Below are 19,821 nucleotides of genomic sequence, written 5' to 3' on the forward strand. Positions count from 1 at the left end.
AAATATAACGATTTGCTTCTAAATTCACGATACAAAAATTCCGTTTTGGCATTGGAATTTATTTGGCAAAAAAAAAAGACTGTAGTTTGTTTTTGTCTGTTTGCTTTCTGTAGTTCTGTGCTGGCCTAATTTACGTTTTTAAGTACCCCCTTTTCGTCTGTATCTATTCAAAATGGTCTTATGGCAGTATGGGCTCATTAATATTTCCACTTTTTTTAATTTTCTCTCATCAAAATTTGAAGACTTGGTCTTTTTACTCCTATAATCTTCTTGGAGTCCTGTCTGCCTGTAGTCAGTTCAGCTCTTCCTGACAAGAATGAGTTTAGGGCAATAAATAAACCAACTTACAGACCCAATGTGCAGCCAAACTTACAGTCTTCTGGTCTTACTTTGATGTCATTTACAGATTTAATACTGTAATATTTGTAATCATTACTGGTACTGCATTATGACGCAGTAAAATTGCATTGAATATAACTGTATAATGAACAGAATTGTTTTTTGCCTGCAACAAATAGTTTGAAAATGCCTCAAAAAAGTATTTTGTAAGTACAAATTGTTGATACCTTTAAGCTGTTAGTTAAAGTAGTAAATTCCTGTATATTTTCCCCATTAATTGATTAATCTCTTAAAGTACGGTAATTGGATATTCCTGTATTCAGGTAGGCCTAATGGTAATGTTGAATCACAATATCTGAATATACGCTCAATTTGGATGGATAATATTTAATATACATCATGATGTTACCGCCAAACTGCCAAACTCAAATATTTTCTGTTTTTTTTTCCATGGCAGCATGGTATGAATGTTACAAGAAAAAAGATACTATTTCTTACTCTTTGCACTACAGCTCATTTTTTGGTGGTGCAAATAAAAAGCCTCCAGTCCAGAGTTCAAAAATATCATCTCCAAAGAAAACTTCTCCAGAAAAAAGTAATAAACATCTTGATAACGGTGCAGAAGATTCACCAATTAAAATCAAGAAACGGAAAGCCTGCACACTCTTTGAATCTTCAGATGAAGAAGATGATAAGGTTGGCATATTGATTTATTTGCTTTTATTTTGCAAAATTGTGATTGAATGGTATTTGCATGATGGTTGCCAATAAAATCAAATTGAAAAACTGTATACAGGTTCTGATAAAGGTTTGCAGGACATTAACGAATATTATATTACTGTATTACAGAATAATAGTATACATCAATGGTTGGCAAACTGCGGGCAAATTTTTTGTGGCCCTCGTACGTCCTCATTTTTAATGCTAAATAAAAAACAAAAATTGCATAATTTGGTTATTTTCTCTGCTCGGACGTATTGTTTACTTGCGGAAGTGCCTAACATTAGTTGTTCATAGGCGAAAATTAATCTGACCCACACGCTACGCCCAATGTTGCATATTTGCCCCAGTAGTATATGAAGTTCACAGACCACTGGTATAACGCTTGATGGTATAATATTATGATTCAAACTTTATAAAAGCTTGTTCTTACTTCCAGAAGTTAATTAAGCTATTTAAAACAAAAAATATTTAGGATTTGGGTATCACACTTAAATTATGCTCCGGTAGAATTCAAAATAAAAACAATTTGGGGTCTTAACGTTTGGAGAATTGAAAAGGAAATTTTTTTTATAAACATCGAATTTTCTCAATTTTATTAGATTGAACAGTCTGCTGAGAAAACCGCTAATCTTGGTGAAAAGCGATCTAATATTGAGAATGTCCAACCAAAGATTCTTGAACCTAAATCACCACAAAAGGATTCAGAAGTAAGTTTTGTCGCTGATCTGTTAGTTATTGCTTGTAGAGAATATATGATTGGTTCTGAGCAAACAAAATTTCTATGTCAAAAATTTTTGCCTGTGAACTTTTACTGTGTAAAAATTGCTTTTGAGTTGAGTTGTTTTTTTTGTGGCAATTTGAATTTTGCATAGAGCAATATTTAATAATGTCCTTGTTGTAACAGCAGTTGCATAGTTTATTATATAGAAGTCAGTGGTAGTTTGCAATTTTTTTCCAATTATCTTTATCAAACTGACACTTTCCTCCCTTCATTACGAACTTCATTAAGTCTTACAATATTTTCAATAATGAAGATATAATGTTTTTTGTTTCAAGATTTTCGTGGTTATTATTTACTTTTACCTTATTGATGATTGATAATATCTTCTGCAGTTCCATGATTTCACCCATATGTTTATTTTCCACTTTCAGTCGGAATCGCAGAATCCACCAGCTGACGTCACTCGAACCCCGAAAGGGAGCATTAAAAGAAAAACAGGTATGTCACGTCACCATTGTATTACATTTACTTTTATGAAGCTATGTTGTAAACAAGTTGGACACCAAATCAAGCTATGGTATTACTCAGTAGTAGCCCAATCGGCGCTCCATTACTATATGTACCAATATTCACATGGCTAACACAAACAGTCCGAACTCCTAATAGAACTAAATTAAGGAAAATCGGAATAAAATCATGGCCTAACCCTAACCTGGTACATACTACTGGAGTACTGCCTAATCAATGGAGGATTAACTTTGTTTGCCGGTGTTGATATTTGCAAATACAAGTTTTTTCATCACAAATTTGAATAACGGTTTATTTAACAACGTGACAAATTGCAAATCATTTCTCTCGCTGGTTTCAACGACTGCCTATATTTATTCTGCCTGAGATTATAAGGGACGCAGAACTAGATTATCTTATTCTCTGCTGGAGGAAGATTTTCTATTTGAAATTTACGAGAACACAAATTATAATGAAAATTTGGTGTTTTTAATCATCATCGCTCCTTATGTTTCCATAGTTGAGTAAATGGCTAAAGTTGCTTAACGCTAAACTGATGTTCGTAGTTTCACAATTTTGGAAAACCAGTTGTTCTCTGCTTATTAAAAGATAACCGAATTCTCAAAAATAAATTGTTTCTTACAAAGTTAAATTTTACAGAGCCCAACTTTTTTAGTGTTGCATACTTTCAAACCCTTTTGTTTATTATTGTTCTAGTGGAAACCCATATTTTTTAGCATCTCGGATCCATGGCTAAAAGCCGAAGTGATTTGTTTTTAGCAAGAAAATCACTTCCAGACTCTAAGAAACCGAAAATGCAATTGACAACAAAAACAGAACAGACAACAGACAAAGTTACTTCTTCAGCCGCTGATAACAAAACTGTATGAATAATTTCCTCTTTGATATGTGGCTATGTTTGGGATTGATTTTTTAAAAAAAAATATTTTTACTTATATAATTTTTTTTATTTGATGATCTTATTTTATTTTGCCATTTTTGATGTGTCATTAGTATAGAAATGTTGAAACTGTTGCTTTAATTATTTTTGAAACGAGGGGTAAATATTTTATACAGTTCGGAAATTGACATTTTTCTAAATTTCTTGTTTATTCTACTTGTGATAAAGTAATTAATAAGCTCAAGGCCATATGTCTGTTGGATCTCTGCTCTGGGAGACCCTTATTCGCAGTCACCCTAGTATTATACATTTAACATAAGGTCCTAACCTAAAATATTGATGTTTCGTTTCCATGACAGCGTAAAAAAAGTTCAATTATTGGTGACTTTCCTATTTACTCATTTGTTGAAATTTTCTCGTCAACTAAGTCAAAAGTGCAAATTTCACGAACGCTGCCCTCAGCAGAAGAAATTACTTTTTCTAACAAGGCATGTTTCATTTCGATAATCCATAACTGGGAAGCTCTTCGGAATTTTGTTTTAGGGAACATGTTTTTATTCCTAGCCACTTATTGCAGTACTCGAATTGAACTGGCAGTTTCGATAACCCACTTTCTGCATTAGGCTGCTATTACAAATCTGCAATTTTGCATGCATGCCAAGGTATTGCTGGAGATAAATCCGGCAGAGATCCAACATGGGCGCCAAACACCTTGTCTAAATTTTTATTACCTGTATAAGTGTATATTAATCTTCTTAGATGTCACCAGAAAAGGCGCCCAAATCACCTGCAAAGGAAAGTGAAGTAATAAAAGCAGAGGCTGCTGAGGTTTCCATCAATAATAAAGAAGATGACAAAAAATCTTTGTCCCCAAGTCACGATGGGGCAATGGATACAACCGAGTCGAAAGATACTTCTTTCGCAGAAAATCAGTCTTTGAAGAAAGGGCAAGATAATTCAGATTCTACGGATAATGATGATAAATCAAAAATTCAAAAGGACATGACAAAGAAAAAGAAGAGTTCTTCTAGTTTGTAAGATATTTCAGAGTGAGCGACGTATAAAAAGCGTCTTAAAATAAAAACAAAATTATCGACAGTAATTAAGATAGATTTTACAGATAGGTATATGTTGTGGATATTGTTATTCTTGTTTATATATATATAGTGAACTGGTTTTGTCTGCGTATAATTTTTCAATCGTTATATATTTCAGCAACACCTTTTTTCAACCTAAAAAGAAAAAAAATGTAAAAGAGGAACTTCAATCAACCAAAGTCAAGACAAAACCAAGTAACAACTCTGCTTCAGAATTCGATCCGACTGTTTCAAAATATCATCCCGTTGAAAGTGCATGTTGGAAACATGGTGAAAAGTGAGAATGAATTGTTTTGAAGTTAGTTGGAACAAAAACACTACCGTAAAAATGTAATAGTGCTGGTAAAAATGTAGCAAGTGACTGTAATGACAGTGGTTCATGATCTGTTATGGCTACACAAAAAATAATAGGAGAGGCTCGTTAGTAAAGTACCTGCTTTCATGGCCAAGTTTGCATGAGCAATGTTATAAAGAAAGATACAATGTGGAACAAAATTATATTAGAGAATATATTTATTTTCACCAAAGTAAAATTTCAAGTTGTCATTGAGCCTAATGCAACTGTTGTTCTTGAATAATATTATGATATGTCTTATGAGAAGGGGAGGCTGACATCTACTTTCAGCATTTTAATATATCATAGAGATAAAAATGTTTTTCTACAGTTCTTTCCGATGCTGCAATAATATCATCTATTTGTTTTCAGGGTTCCATATTTAGCACTTGCAAGAACATTTGCAGCTATTGAGGAGACATCTGGACGGTAAAATTTTTTTTTCAGCTACATGATGAATACGTTGGGTTCTTTTTGATAATGTTTAAAAAATCTAATATGCAAGAATTCCTAATTTAATAAAATTCAATGTTAAATGCAAGATATTGTGATGACTTTTTTAGTTTGATATTTAGTTGTTTATGGGCAATAATATTAGCATTCAATTTTTATTATTTTTATTTACTCAAATGTCACAAGTTTAAGTTTTTTTTTTTAATATCAACTGAATATTAATAAAACTGTTTGTCATCTGACTCCCCTCAATTAATCTTGTGGTTGAATTATTACTCTTTGATCCTTGACTGTTCTTAATTTTTGCCAAATTTTGATCGGTATTCAATTTTGTATTCGACACCCCGGAAGTAGGTGATTTTTGTCTATATTTCCAGGTTGAAAATGATCGAATATTTGTCAAATTTTTATCGAAGTGTAATCGCCCTAACTCCGGATGATTTACTTCCCTGTGTGTATTTGAGTTTGAATCAACTTGCTCCTGCTTATGAAGGAATTGAACTTGGTATTGGTAAGTTTTTCGAAATAGAATTTGGATACTATTATTAATAAGTAAATGTTTGATCATGATCAGTATAACAAATAGGTCTGTTGGAGTCTGGAAAGTTTTTGGTTTGATTTCAAACCCAGTTTCTGACGCTGGTTTGGAATTTCAAATAATTTGGTTGTTCATTTTTTTATATCACGTTCCACTCCACACAAGGGCCACTAATATATAACAATCTGTGAGGAGCCACTATTCCTTTGGTATGCGGTAACCTATAAGGTTCGGCATTGTATTATTCCAGAGATCGCCAAAATGGCCAAGTGCGCCATGGCGATTTGCTAAGTGTGCCTCGAAAATTAACAGGATTGTGTAATGTGTTAAACATAATCAATATATGATTGAATATTTTATATATTGTATTCATTATGAAATGTTTTTTTTTTTACATGCTGTTTATATAATGAATCAATAAATTCATTCTATCTTTCTATGTCGTATACTTTCTGGCAGAGATGAGGAAGAAGAGTTGACCGTTTGCCTTTATTCTTTAGGCCTACATGTATACAAACTTTAAAAGGCATAAAGTACACGTTATTGATCACAAAATTGAGTTTATTTGTTTGCGCAAGTTTTTGATAATTTGGCGTCGCACAAATGAAGAGTTTGGTCTGGCCCAGAGGTCGGGAACCCATGGCTCGCGAGCCATATATGGCTCTTTTGGTGACGGCATATGGCTCCAAGAAAAATTTATTATTCTAAGATTAAGCTTACTATTGTTACTAGACTTCAAACTATTTCATGGCCAAATTTGGCAAAAAATTCCCAATACGTTTGACAACGCGGGCCTAGCGCATGTCTATGTTATGTAAGAGAATTACCAGACAGGCATTGTGACAAAACATGGGGATTCTGGAACATATATTGTGACATCACAAAGCGATAGAGTTTTAAAATACTACGGAGATGCCTAAACGAAAAAGGGTGATGACTATCTTAGATTTCAACTTGGGCTGCATGTGAGCAACCGTTCAAGGCCCGCAGCGACAACATGCAGCATCAGAAGCATCGCACGGAAATGCAATTGAAAATATGTATATTTTAGGGCTCTCTTGACCAAAAAGGTTCCCGACCCCTGGTCTGGCCTATTCAATGTTTTGTCTTATTACAAAACTTTTCTTAAGTAATAAAATTTGTTGTTGGTATCTCTTCTTTTCTGCTTATTATATCCTGATTTATTCCAAAATAAAATTTTCAGGTGATAGTCTTTTAATCAAAGCAGTCGCAGAAACTACAGGAAGATCAACTGAAAAAATAAAAAGTGATCAGAAAAAACTTGGCGATCTTGGTGCAGTTGCAGAGGTATTTCTTACTGCCGTCTTGTCCTTTTCGCTTAAAACAAGAATTTTTAGAAGCAGCCACGTGTTTGTAGAAAGTTCAAAAATTTTTGCGGTTAATCATGGCTTATCTATTTAATATATTGATTAGACTCTTTTTTGATAAGCTTACTTTTCTTATCTTTTCTTTGCAAGATAAATCTTATATTTGTTTATTTATTATTTTAGACGAGCAGGACAACACAGAAAATGATGTTTGCCCCTCCGCCTCTTCATGTCCGTGGTGTATTTGCTAAACTTAAACAGATTGCTTCTATTTCTGGTGGTTCCGTAAGTATTGCATGAAATATTGCGTGCTTGTCAGCCCTGGTAAAACACAGATATTTTATTATCTTCCAAGTATCCGACTTTTTCATTCGAATAATTTGTATGCCCAGAAATTCGATTTACAGCCAAATTCATAAATAAATTATGGAAAAATCTTCTCTTTCCTCAAGATTATATCTTGTTTGTTCCTATAATGAAATCTTACAATCTTTCTCAGTCCATGGGTCAAAAAGTCAACTTGGTGAAGAGCTTACTGGTTGCATGCAAGTCTAGTGAAGCTAGATACTTGATAAGGTTAGTTACCTATGTACAACATCCAGAATTCCAGCTATTTGGACGAAGGGTATCTTGTTTTGAACTGCACGTCCTTTCCCCTTGTTTGCTTTCTACTTCAGATCTATGCTTGGCCGTTGCCACAAGGATGCTTGATTGAGATATGCAAAGTGATAAATAAGAAAATCTTACTTAAACAGAGCTACCATTTTTTAAAAGTTAAGATAAAATTATGTTGGTAGGTTTTTGTAACCTTTTTGTAGAACAGGATCATATACTGTGTCAAATAACTGGAGTTAACTAATAAGAGATTATATTTTAAGGGAATAGTATGTGTTCATAACAGTCTTCAAAGCAGTTATCGTAGTTGTTGGTCTATTGTCATTCCATTTTACCAGGATATTTGTTTTGTAGTTTGTAAATGAAATGCTCTGTTTCATCGCAGGTCATTGAGTGGAAAACTTCGAATTGGGTTAGCTGAACAATCAGTTCTGACTGCTCTTGCTAACGCTGCAACATTAACACCACCCGGAAAAGGTAGGTCTTGTTCTAAAGTAATATATTATAAAAAACTTTTGAGTTCATTATTCTTTATTATATATTTAATATCTTGCAGTCCACAGACCGTCTAACCAAGTTCCAGATTTTTTTAAAATTCAGCAACTTTCATCAGCAACAATCATCAGCTGAAAAATCGAGCAAAAACCAACATATTAGAAACGAAATAACAAAATAAATTATACTTCTTTTTATTTCTGTTTGTTTTTGTCCCTTCAGAAATATTTAATTCTGGGAAAGGAATGTCTCCCGAAGTACTCAAGTCAATGTTAGAAGAAAAAGCTCTCATCGTAAAGACAACATACTGGTATCATTATTTTTATACAGCTAATTTGATTACATCAAAATGTACACATCAAAAGCAAAATGAACTTGTCTGAGTTTATGATTTCTTCTCAGCTGAAATACTGATCTAATTTTTGAAAAGTTGAATATTGTTATAGTGAGCCCCGCTAAAACCAAAGTTGTGCAGTTTTAATAAATGTTGTGTGATCATGCTCTAAATAAGTTATAGATAATTACTGTCATTGATAAATAATAATTTTTATTATGCTATGCCAGCGTTCCCCAAACTTTTTGTTCGTGCAGCGCTAAGTTATCAGGACACACTTACACAAACAAAACATAAATTTTGTGATCATTAATGTGTACTTTATGCCTTTTAAAGTTTTAAACATGTAGGTCTGAGGAATAAAGGCAAAAGGTCAACCCTTCTTTCTCATCTCTGCCTGATTTTCCGTTTAATCAGTCATTTGGAAATTATTCTCTATTCGCAGCAGGCAGTATTGGGGCGCACTTAGCAAATCGCCATGGCACACTTCGCAAATTTGCAATCGCAAATTTTTTTGTTAGTGAGGTACACTAAAGCAGTGTATTTTATTATGAATAATATAGTAGTATTTATTATTGATTACTAGAACAACCCTTTTAGTGATGAACAATTCTTGAATTGAGGCTTTTATATTTCTTCATGTTTCTATAATGCTGAACTTAAAATAAAGTGACAGGTAAATGTATGTTATCAGTAACTTTTTAAAATTGACTTAATGACTTCATTGTTTGTTATCTGCAGCGAATTGCCAAATTATGATGTCATAATAGAAAAACTACTGAAGAATGGAATTGATAAATTACCAGAACAATGTAAAATAACACCAGGTAAATTCTTCACTTATCAAAGTCAGACTTTCTCAAACAAGCAGTTTACAATAATATTATTACAATTAGATCAAATATAAAACTGCTTATTCTAAACAGCTTTTGAGAGCAAGTCTGACTTTTATTAGAACATTACATAAAAATATTTGTGGAAGTGTGATGCAAGACTCTCAAAACACTCAATAATTTTGTTTTTTATTTTCAATCATGAAGCAATCTATCCACAGAAAAATAGAATACGGTAGTTACACAAATCCCATCTTTCAGTAATAAAATGGAGATTGTGCACTTTTATTTATTTATTTTATTTAAATTGTTATTATTAAGATATTTTTTGACATTCCGCCAATCTTTATTAGCAGTAAAACGCACTCATCGCACGCAAGTGTGAGTTCGTTAGTTTGTATCTTATTGGAGGCACAGGATAGTTTACATATCCTCTCCGTCGGTTACATCCTCTATTTATATAAGCTGATCACATATTCATACATGGCTGGAATTTGAGATATATTGATCGTCGCTTTATTAATTTTGCTTTCTTTGAAGATATATACAGATGACCCAGAAGTATGTTCAACAGTTTTGAGTGAGGTAAAAACTCTACTTTTTTTTATTCTCAGGAATACCCCTCAAGCCTATGCTTGCTCACCCGACCAAAGGAGTGACTGAGGTATTGAGTAGGTTTGATAAGAGTGCATTCACTTGCGAATATAAATATGATGGAGAAAGAGCGCAGATTCATGTTTTGGAAAATGGGAAGGTAGAGTAGATAGTTATATTTAAATACTGGTTGATACCTAAATACACTGATTTCGATCTAATTGCTTTGATAGCGAGCTTTCTGCATTGATAGGATAGGATTTATATATTTATCCTGGGAAGAGGAAAGGCAATAAGTTTTGTGAGTAATTTTTTAAAATAATATTTTTGTGTTTAGATTGAAATTTACAGCAGAAATCAAGAAAAAAATACATCAAAATACCCTGATATCATTGCAAGAATGCCACAGGTTGGAAGAAACTTTTTTATGTTATTCCCTCTGTTTGAAGATGCAAATAAATTCAACAATTTTTTTTCATTCGTTTTGTAGGTTTTAAAAGAAGGCATCAAGTCTTGCGTAATCGATTCTGAAGCCGTCGCTTGGGATAAAGTTAACAAACAGATTCTTCCGTTTCAAGTAAGTTGTGATTACTATCAATTGTGCATATTATCAACAACAAAAAAGTTCTATCAATTTGTCTCAAGCAGGTTTCTGTTTGTACAATATGGTGATAACACATGCACAAATTTTAGTTTAGTTTTATTGCTGTCATATAATTTGGGTATGCTATAATAATTTTCGCTGCGTTCAAAGAAAAATCTGGATTTGTCTTACAATTTTTACTTGAAAACATCATGATTTTTAAATCCAAAAATCAAAATATATGTTGAATTCAATATAATTGAATTTAGATCATTTTAAATTGAATTTGACTGTACAGCTTAAAAAATTATTTGAATGTAGAAGTATCTCTTGAACGAACAAAACAGTCTCGTATTGTTTCTGCATCATTTTTTACGTTGCAGGTTCTCAGCACAAGAAAAAGAAAAGATGCAAATTTATCAGAGATAACTGTTCAAGTCTGTATTTATGCTTTCGATCTTCTATATATTAACGGACAGGTGAGGGGAAAATGACTTCTTGAAATTTTTTATAATACACAGCGAAAAGATTCAGATTTCACGTTAGACGATTACGTGTAAAAGGATTTCAGAAACCCCTGTCGTCAATTACACTTTTCTCCACCATCCGAAATGACTTATCGTACTTGAATCTGACTCATCATTATCATTATATGCTCCTATTATCTAGGTGTATGTCAATGTTGATAAATTTCGTAACAACATGCCAGTAATTTATAATTGTGGACTTGTGGTTTAGTATGTATATTAGTCAATACTTTATATAATTTAGTCATTAGTTCGAGAACCATTGAGAAAGCGCAGAGAACATTTGTTGAAAAGCTTCAATCAGATAGAAGGGGAATTTGTTTTTGCGACATCACAAGATTCTATAGATACAGATGAAATTGCTGAATTTTTGGAAGAATCAATAAAAGGTAAGTCAATTTTTGACTTTTTGTAAACAATTGTTATTGTTGTAAATAGTCTTAACACCAGATTTATTTAATTCCAAGCCATTTTGTTTGGATGGCTCTTCAAAAAAGGTGACTTGAGTCTAGTTAATGATTCCAGTTCCAACAGCGTTAAACAAAATGTGATGGTAAATTGGACCATTGACATCGTAATAAATATAAATTAGCTTCGGTTTGTTCAAGTCCAACTCCATTATGGTTTGAAATCTAAATCAATTCTAAAATTATCTCAATCGTATCAATTTCAACACCTAGATTTCAGCCAAGATTTATTTTGTTATCTACAGGTAATTGTGAAGGACTTATGGTAAAAACACTCGACGATAAAGCAACTTATGAGATCGCAAAAAGATCTCATAACTGGCTCAAATTGAAAAAGGTAAGAGTGTTATTGAGTGTATTATATTTTATTTCAGTAATACTTGAGTAAATTGTCATTGTGGCTGTTTTTTCACTATATTCAACTATACTGGTTTTAAGTTATATCAAAACCCGTTTTTGCTCAAAATGTACTTTTTTTAAAAGAAAATATTTCGATGGTAAATTCTCTAAATTATTTCTAAAATTGTGGCTTCTTATTACCTGTCGGTTTCTCATTTACATATGTCTTTCTGAATTTTGTCATTATCTCGCAAAAAAAACTCTTTCATTCAATACAATAGGATTACTTGGAAGGAATGGGTGATACACTAGACTTGGTTGTTATTGGAGGTTATCATGGAAAAGGAAAAAGAACAGGAACATATGGTGGATTTTTATTAGCTTGTTATGACAACGAAAGTGAAGAATATCAAACCATATGCAAGGTAGTTAACTTTACATTGAAAAGCTGCCAAAAAAAAAATTTTTTTCAAAAAATTTGCTCGAATTAAGGTCATGTACACTCACTTAGTTAGAAGTAAAAAAGACTGATATCTGAGTGATGACCACTGAATTGTCAAGAGCTATTGATTAGATTACAGTGACTCTCAAACTTTTTAAGCTGCGCCCCTTTTTGGGATTTGTCAAGTCTCGCGCCCAGCCTCAAAAATGACTAGCCAACAATAAGCTACAAACTACAAATTGTAAGGCGGAAGTATATTTTATTCAAAAAACATGTTGAAAATACGTGGATGGAGTCGCAATCTCTAAACAATAAAAAAATGTAAATATCCGAAATGAAGCGGTCAAGATAAATTAATCATTCAGCTTTGCGCCTCTTGAAAAATTGTGGGGTGCATCCAACCATTTGAGAACCACTGGTTCAGAACAGAATTATAGCAAAGAATTATGCACTAGTAAATACCAATTAATGCGAGACTACTCAGACTAGGATCAGTTTATGTCAATACGATGAGAAATTTGTATTTTATACACTTGATTAACGTCATTATATTACAAATAATATCTAATTTCTGAAAAAGGGAGTTGATTATGAATAGTTTATAAATTGTGTTGAAAAATAATGACTTATCTACTAAACATTTGCTATTTACGGTTATCCAAATCTTCCTATATTGTGTATTTCAAAAGTTTTAAAAACGATCTTTTTTATTGTGGCAGATTGGCACCGGATTTAGTGATCAAGCTTTGTCAGACCATACAAATTACTTCAAAGATCATCTGTGTGATGAACCAAAGCCATATTATCGGTATGTTTTAAGATTGGAAGCCTTCTATGAGGAATTGTTGGATAAAGTTGCCCGTACCATTCTTGGTATGATACACCAGCTGCTTATGAATTTTCTACTGGATGACCCGAAAAGAAAACAGAATCCACGAATTTCTTAATTATTTATACAAAAATTAAAATTTTTCAACACTTACACTTCTGTCGGCGCTCCAGAAGTATGTGTACCAATATGGAGGTAACTAATTTTGTTCGCCCATTTTAAATCAAGTTCCCTATGGGCATGGGGTATATTCACTTGGCTAACACAGACAGTCCCCGAACTCGTAATAGAACTAAAATGAGGAAAATCAGAATAAAATTATAGCCTGACCCTAACCTAGTACACATACTAAGGGAAGTAGTTTGTGTATAATTGTACCCAAAATCATCATCATTCTAGGTCGCATTGCACAAAAGTTATTTTCTCTCAAGAACAGGGATGCGAAGTGGGAACCCTTTTCAGTGAATAGGTTATATGTTATATTGTGGAAAACAAGGCTGTGTGGGTCATAGATATTCAATCAAAGATTACATCAATGAGAAACTTGCTGTTGCAACTTTTACACAAGGCTTAAATTCTTGGTGAACCGAATGTGAATTTGTTCGTTAAATACATTTTTTTGATATATGTTTCTTAGTTTGAATGGTTCAGAAGCAGACCAATGGTTTGAACCTGTGCAAGTATGGGAAGTAAAGGCAGCCGATCTATCCATATCACCTGTATATGCCGCAGGAGCTGGAATTGTAAGTCTCATATTTTTTATTCTTTCTTGAAGCAAATATTGTGTAACTCGTATTAATATTAACTTATTTGAATATGTGAATTTCACTGCGAGTCAGTAGTTTGAATAGGGTTACGCTGAAATTAAAACGCAGTGAGGCATCTTCATATTTGGAGCTGCTTTTCGTTAGTAGCAAAATACTCAGTTGATTAAATAAAAATTGTCTTCCTCGCTTCCTGTTGCTGGATGTCTTATTTTATGTGTCCAAATTTGAACATATAATAATAGCCGACTATTATTTTTAGTCTCTTTCGTTCTCGATTGTCGCATGAATGAGCTAGTTTTTGGGAAATGTGCTGAAGAAAAGCCGAATGCTGTATTACTATCAGGAATGTTGCCTTGCATTCCCACTTGCCCGCTTTTATGCAGTACCCAGCTATGCTATGTATTATACTAATATGAATAGTGGAACAAATTAATTTTTTTTTGAAAAGCATTCACAATATGAAATAGTGACAGTTAGGAAATGTAATCTTTATTCCTTCTATATGCTAAATGGAAATTGGTGCATTTTTGTGATATACAGTGTTTCAGCATTACTTGCAGATACTGATTACAGCTTTTTGTCAATTGGTCGAATTTAATATTGTTTTTGTTTGATCCATCCAGGTTGATCCAGAGAAAGGAATGTCGCTCAGATTTCCAAGATTCATAAGGATTCGCGATGATAAGAAACCAGAGGATGCTACAACGAGTAGTCAGGTGTGTTAGACTATTTGTTACATACTCTTCAAAAAAGTTCAAATCGATTCATCATGATGAGCAACATATTGCCTATCCACATTGTCTGGAGCAGACTCACCTTTCAGGCTGTTCTAACACAAATTTGCCTGCCAATCCATGCAACTATAACTAGGACTTGGCACTTCAAAACTAATTGCAGCCATTTTGTTGTCAATGCTTGTAATGACCTAGAACCCATGTAAAATTCTCTGCCCCAATTAAAAGTTGAAATATTTTAGGTTGCTGACATGTACAACCAACAGGAGCAAGTCAAAAACCAGCAGCAAGATGGCGGTGGAAAGAAGCATGATACAGATTTTTATTAACTTATGATTTGTGAATATGCAGTGATGGTCAAAACTGAATATTTCACAATTTTGAATATGAATTATTGAATACATTCTAAATCAGGGGCAAGTTCATGTGGAAAATTACGTAAATCTCCATGTTGATCACATCTAAAACGACATAAATGTAAAAGTCATTGTTTTTTTTGTGTTGTTTGTTATCAATTGAGATATTGTATGTTTAGATCTGCTTGTCTGACGGCTGAAATCTCTGATTTTCGGCGATTTTATATCAAATATAATGAACTTTGAGGGCATCCCTGTAAATATGTTACTAGGTTTCCCAAACCAAACAGTAAAACTATTTATTCGTGTTTAAAAATACTCAGACGAGCATTCAGACTTTTGAAACCAGTTATCATCAAGTATTTGATTTCAGAATGACTTATCATTCTTATAAGGGGAGTTGTTATTTATTAACAGTTAAATGAATATTTGCGTATATTTAGTCGGTTTTCTAAATTGTTCTGCGATTGTAAGCAGTTACCGGGTGTGGGTATACACCTGATGTAATGTTTAAGGGGAGTTGTTATTTATTAACAGTTAAATGTATATTAAGTAAGTTTTCTGCGATTGTAAGACCGGGTGTGGGTATACACATGATGTTTAAGGGGAGTTGTTATTTATTAACAGTTAAGTAAGTTTTCTGGATTGTGCTGCGATTGTAAGACCGGGTGTGGGTATACACATGATGTAATGTTTACTTAATCATATTTACTGCCATATTCTTGGTTGCATTTTGAATAAATGTTTTTATTACAACATTCAAAGTGTTTTAACCGTTTGGTTCAGCAGTGTGTCAACTTTCTAATGCTTGTTAAACAAATAGGCACACAAAACTAGCAAGTGATGGAACTCAGATTTTTGAGAACGATGTTTCCTCCCTTCAAGAATGGGTTTGTGTTTATGCCACGCAGGATATTTGAAATAAAACTCTAGCTGCAGTGCATGGTGCCCATTGGCAACGTGTGTCTTGCATTTAAAACGACAGGTTCGCGTGAATCCCTACACTGGTTATATATACGACCTTGTCCCACACTCCCACTGTAAAATGAAGTACTATGCTATGAAATTGTGCGAACATTAGCACAGACCATTATGAATCCGCGTTTCTCACACACTAAAATACTGGAAAACAATAAACGCATGGGTATATAATTATACAATTGCAGTTTTATATCAGAAAAATATAGATGGATATCACAGAGCAGCATATAAAAGGTAGGTAGTACGACAGGCAATGGGCGAATTAAGTAGTTTAAAACAGTTTTGCTGCACGAGTTTCTTACATGAGAAGAAATATCAGGACACAAAGTGTTAAATTTACATTTGGGGTAGAAATTTGTAGAATATATCATGATTTCATTGCATAAATTGGAAATTAATATGAAGACCGTTCCATATATAATTATAAAAAATAGGGATTACTACAAAAACACATTAAAATTGCTGATAGGTGGCACCAGTAATAATACAGTTTTTCCAAAACTGTAAACTACTGACTACAATGGAGAATTCAATATTCTGTACTACAGTATCAAAATGATTGCGGGTTTGTTACTACAGCAAAGCACCCCTCATTATCGAGTTCATATGCTATACAAAGCTGCATAGTTGAAAGATGCTTTTATTCCATTGGAGGAATATTTGAATGTAACTACGAAAACAATGATACCAAACAGCATTGTGATAGTACAATACCCATATAACATTATGGTAGAATTACAAATAATTGTACAAAGTGTCAGATACAATAGGGAATAATAGACTACATTTAAGCCCTGAGGAATTTCAGTTGAAAAAACTTCCATGCAGTAACATTCATTTGTAAAAAGTTGAGATAATGTTGACATATGAATTAGGAATGATACAGATCCCATGAAAGAAGTAAAAAATTCAATAAGTGATTCAGAAAGATCCTGTACCAGTTACTTGTCGAATTTTTTCAAGCGAAAGCCAAAACGTTAAAGACCAGGGTGCCATTCTCGACCATATTGGTATAAATCCTTTATACAAACTAAAAAATCCCTCTTTTCGAACAGTTTTCATTAAGCATTCTATGGAAGATTTATAATAAAGTCCGACATTATGTTTGTCTCTTGGTTGATTCATAATTCTAGTTTTCACAACATCAGCTGGAGTTCCAAGAGTGGCCGCAGTGAATCCACTTAAAATACTTGATATTCCGTGACACATCCAATCATCTTTCAAATTGGTGTTGCGTAAAATAGCATGCTTGGCAGTGTCGTATGTCGCTAGATCACCCATATTTACCAAGGCAGCTCTTTGAACATTAGGTACCCATCCAACCCATAAACCTCTAATGCCCCCTGTCCTTAATGCCACAGATAAGGCATGCCACACACCCCGAACCCTAGGAGGGTGACCTTCCATACGTCGACGACCTTCCATCTGCATTTGAACTTTAACAAGATCCATAGGACTTGCGACGAATTGTCCGATTGAGCCAGCGCACAACCCTCCAATAACGGCTTTGTAAACAGGAAATGAACCGTCACTGTTTCTTCCCAAAATTTCACGGATTTGTTCATACGCACCCATTCGAACTCCAGTGTATATTAAATGGCGGTAAACAGCAGGTGGTAGTCCCTGCCACAGTTTAGTAATACCTTCTTCTTGGACAATACCAACAGCGGTTCTAACCATTCCACGGTTTCGCACAGAAACTGTGCCATTTGCAGCAGTATTAGCATGTTCACCCTGTATTTGAAGTCTAGTTTTGGTCAGATCCAAAGGAAAAGTTACTGTTTCCGCTATGGTTGAAGCAGCGGCAGACATGGCATATTTCCACCCCACAATTTTAATTTCTTTTTTCCACTTCGATGTTGTGGGCAATTCACTTCGTTCGGAAGACATAATTTCAGAGCTGTATGTTTCAAGTTTCAAGACAGTACCGTATGTGTCAGAAAATAACGGCAATGGAGACAAAACTTTCAGCGATGGAGAACATACTTCAGTACTTACTGATCAAATCAATAAAGGAAACTAGAAATGCAACCCCGTCACATCCGATTTCAGGAAATACTCTTCACGACAAAAAATAAATACCGTCGACGCACTTAACACACAGATCTACGGGTAGAACAGTTCCAACCCATCACCGTATCTGTACTTTCTGACTTTCAACACAACACACGTAAAGCTGCAAAGTATACAATACAGCAATGAGTTGCCTAAAACGCTAGTCAGCTGAGTTAACGCCCCCCTTTGAACCACCAATCACTGGAGGAGTGGATAGTTTCAGCGTGATAACAAAAACATAGACAAGACGTGGTTCAAAGTCCCTCTAGCTGAATGTGTTTTACATGGTGCACATAATTACCGATTTTTCCATTTTAGTACAATCTTCCCTCTATTCAATTCAAGAAAAGTGGCTCCAATAGTGTTTTTTTCAAGGGGGGGGGATCCTGTGGGGAATCATTATGTGTGAGAGTGTCCTTTATGTATAGGTATAAGTATAAGTTTATTTCGACTCCATAATCAGCAAAACAATAAAATGAATGCTAAAAATAAATAAATAAAAACTGATTATGAAATCAGGAGAGCGAACAAAACCTTAGATAAGGTTTAAAACGTACAGAATGTATATAAGATGGAAGGTTTTGCCAAGAAGATGTGGTACGTGTTCACTCACCTAAAATAATTGAAATATTTCACACACGCTCACACGCACCCACACACACAACCATATAGAAGTTATTAAGTAAAGGGAACATGAAAAATTACATACTGGTAGTTAATAAAAAATAAATAAATAAAAATTACTTGCCACACCAAGTGTCCATTATGTGTTCTTTCCCCAGTAAAAATATGTAAATCCTATCCGACGCGGCGGTGTGGCTTATCGTAAATCTTATCCGCCGTAGGGTGGGTTGTAAATCCTATCCCATCCAATCTACGTAAACCGACCAATGAGGAGGCGAGTGGGGTTGCAGCTCGGGCCATATTGTCGTGTTTATGCCGTATGAAAATTTTTATGTTTTTCACACTGTTATGGATAACTACTACTATTCGATGTCAATTATGCCCGACCTAACTGTTGTCATCCAATTTATAATTTGCATAGTAAGTCTCCGATCAATCGCAAATCGTTTATTAATGGTTATTATCAGATTTTGTTCTCTTGCATGAAAAAGCATCAACTGCTTCCAACTTGTTCAACCTTCAGGCAGTATCGAATCTGGGTATCGTGAAAAAATATAATACCCATAATGCACTTAAATTGAAGAATATTACATAGTTTTATTACGAAATGAATATTATTCCATCAGAATAATAACTTATCTCTACCATGTTTTATTAGTTTTTTCAGGTCCACAAGCCTTATCCATATTATTTCAAATTTTCTTCTGAGATTTGCCTTGATGGCCAGTGGTCATTACATTAATACCCGTCATCGTCGTCAGTTCGGAAACGCTATATTATACCCCATGATCGCACATATTTGCAGGGTCCACATGTTGACGTTGTCGTCTTAACGCATAGTGTAGGCAAAATTATTTTTGCCACTGTCGTTAAATCTTGCTTGCGGCAATTTAAGTTGTTTTGAACGCAAACTATTATCATGCGGAGGTGGTCTGTATAATCCTTTTAGTAGAAAAATTCGCGATTACGCTTTTAAATTTAGATTAAATTGAACGAGTCATTAAAGATTTATTGCTGTGATTCAAATCCTTTTGTACAAAGTTCCCGCCACTAATGCGAAAATGTGAGATTTGCAAAAAACCCTCCCCCCCTCCTAAAATAATAAATTAGTAATTATTCAGTTAGGGTTAGGAATGATTTGAAACTTCTCTCTCTGCCTTCACCAGGGGCGGATTAAGCCCCTTTGGTGCCCTAAGCACTGAAGATTTTGGTGCCCCCTCATGTGTAATTTAAATCTAAAAACAATAAACCACATAAGTGTATTATCCATTAAAAATAATAACAACCAACAGTAAATAAAACAAC

The 19,821-nt window shown here is 33.8% G+C and overlaps 2 protein-coding genes across 3 annotated transcripts; one reads left to right on the top strand and one right to left on the bottom strand.

Annotated features, from left to right (window-relative positions):
* Positions 1-385: 385 nt before the first annotated feature.
* On the top strand, positions 386-15,469 carry LOC120332285 (DNA ligase 1-like). 2 transcript variants are annotated; one of them, XM_039399497.2, is made up of 26 exons: positions 386-545; positions 852-1,035; positions 1,662-1,769; positions 2,215-2,281; positions 3,071-3,174; positions 3,951-4,225; positions 4,407-4,565; positions 4,995-5,051; positions 5,453-5,586; positions 6,818-6,921; positions 7,125-7,226; positions 7,441-7,517; positions 7,942-8,033; positions 8,274-8,361; positions 9,127-9,212; positions 9,833-9,972; positions 10,150-10,221; positions 10,303-10,389; positions 10,779-10,874; positions 11,167-11,311; positions 11,635-11,726; positions 12,010-12,153; positions 12,890-12,978; positions 13,637-13,742; positions 14,390-14,482; positions 14,743-15,468. In XM_039399497.2, the coding sequence occupies exons 1-26, from the start codon at positions 526-528 to the stop codon at positions 14,827-14,829; spliced, it is 2,808 nt and encodes a 935-aa protein (XP_039255431.2). In that variant the 5' UTR covers positions 386-525; the 3' UTR covers positions 14,830-15,468. The 2 variants fall into 2 exon arrangements, with proteins under 2 accessions (XP_039255431.2, XP_077975369.1); XM_078119243.1 differs by lacking the exons at positions 386-545; positions 852-1,035 and having other exon boundaries at positions 1,663-1,769; positions 3,028-3,174; positions 14,743-15,469.
* A 534-nt stretch (positions 15,470-16,003) lies between these two features.
* On the bottom strand, positions 16,004-18,119 carry LOC120332286 (mitochondrial uncoupling protein 4-like). The gene has a single exon (XM_039399499.2). The coding sequence runs from the start codon at positions 17,725-17,727 to the stop codon at positions 16,759-16,761; it is 969 nt and encodes a 322-aa protein (XP_039255433.2). The 5' UTR covers positions 17,728-18,119; the 3' UTR covers positions 16,004-16,758.
* Between the last annotated feature and the right edge of the window lie 1,702 nt (positions 18,120-19,821).

This window comes from Styela clava, chromosome 13, assembly GCF_964204865.1.
Source record: "Styela clava chromosome 13, kaStyClav1.hap1.2, whole genome shotgun sequence".
In the NCBI taxonomy this organism is placed as follows: Eukaryota; Metazoa; Chordata; class Ascidiacea; order Stolidobranchia; family Styelidae; genus Styela; species Styela clava.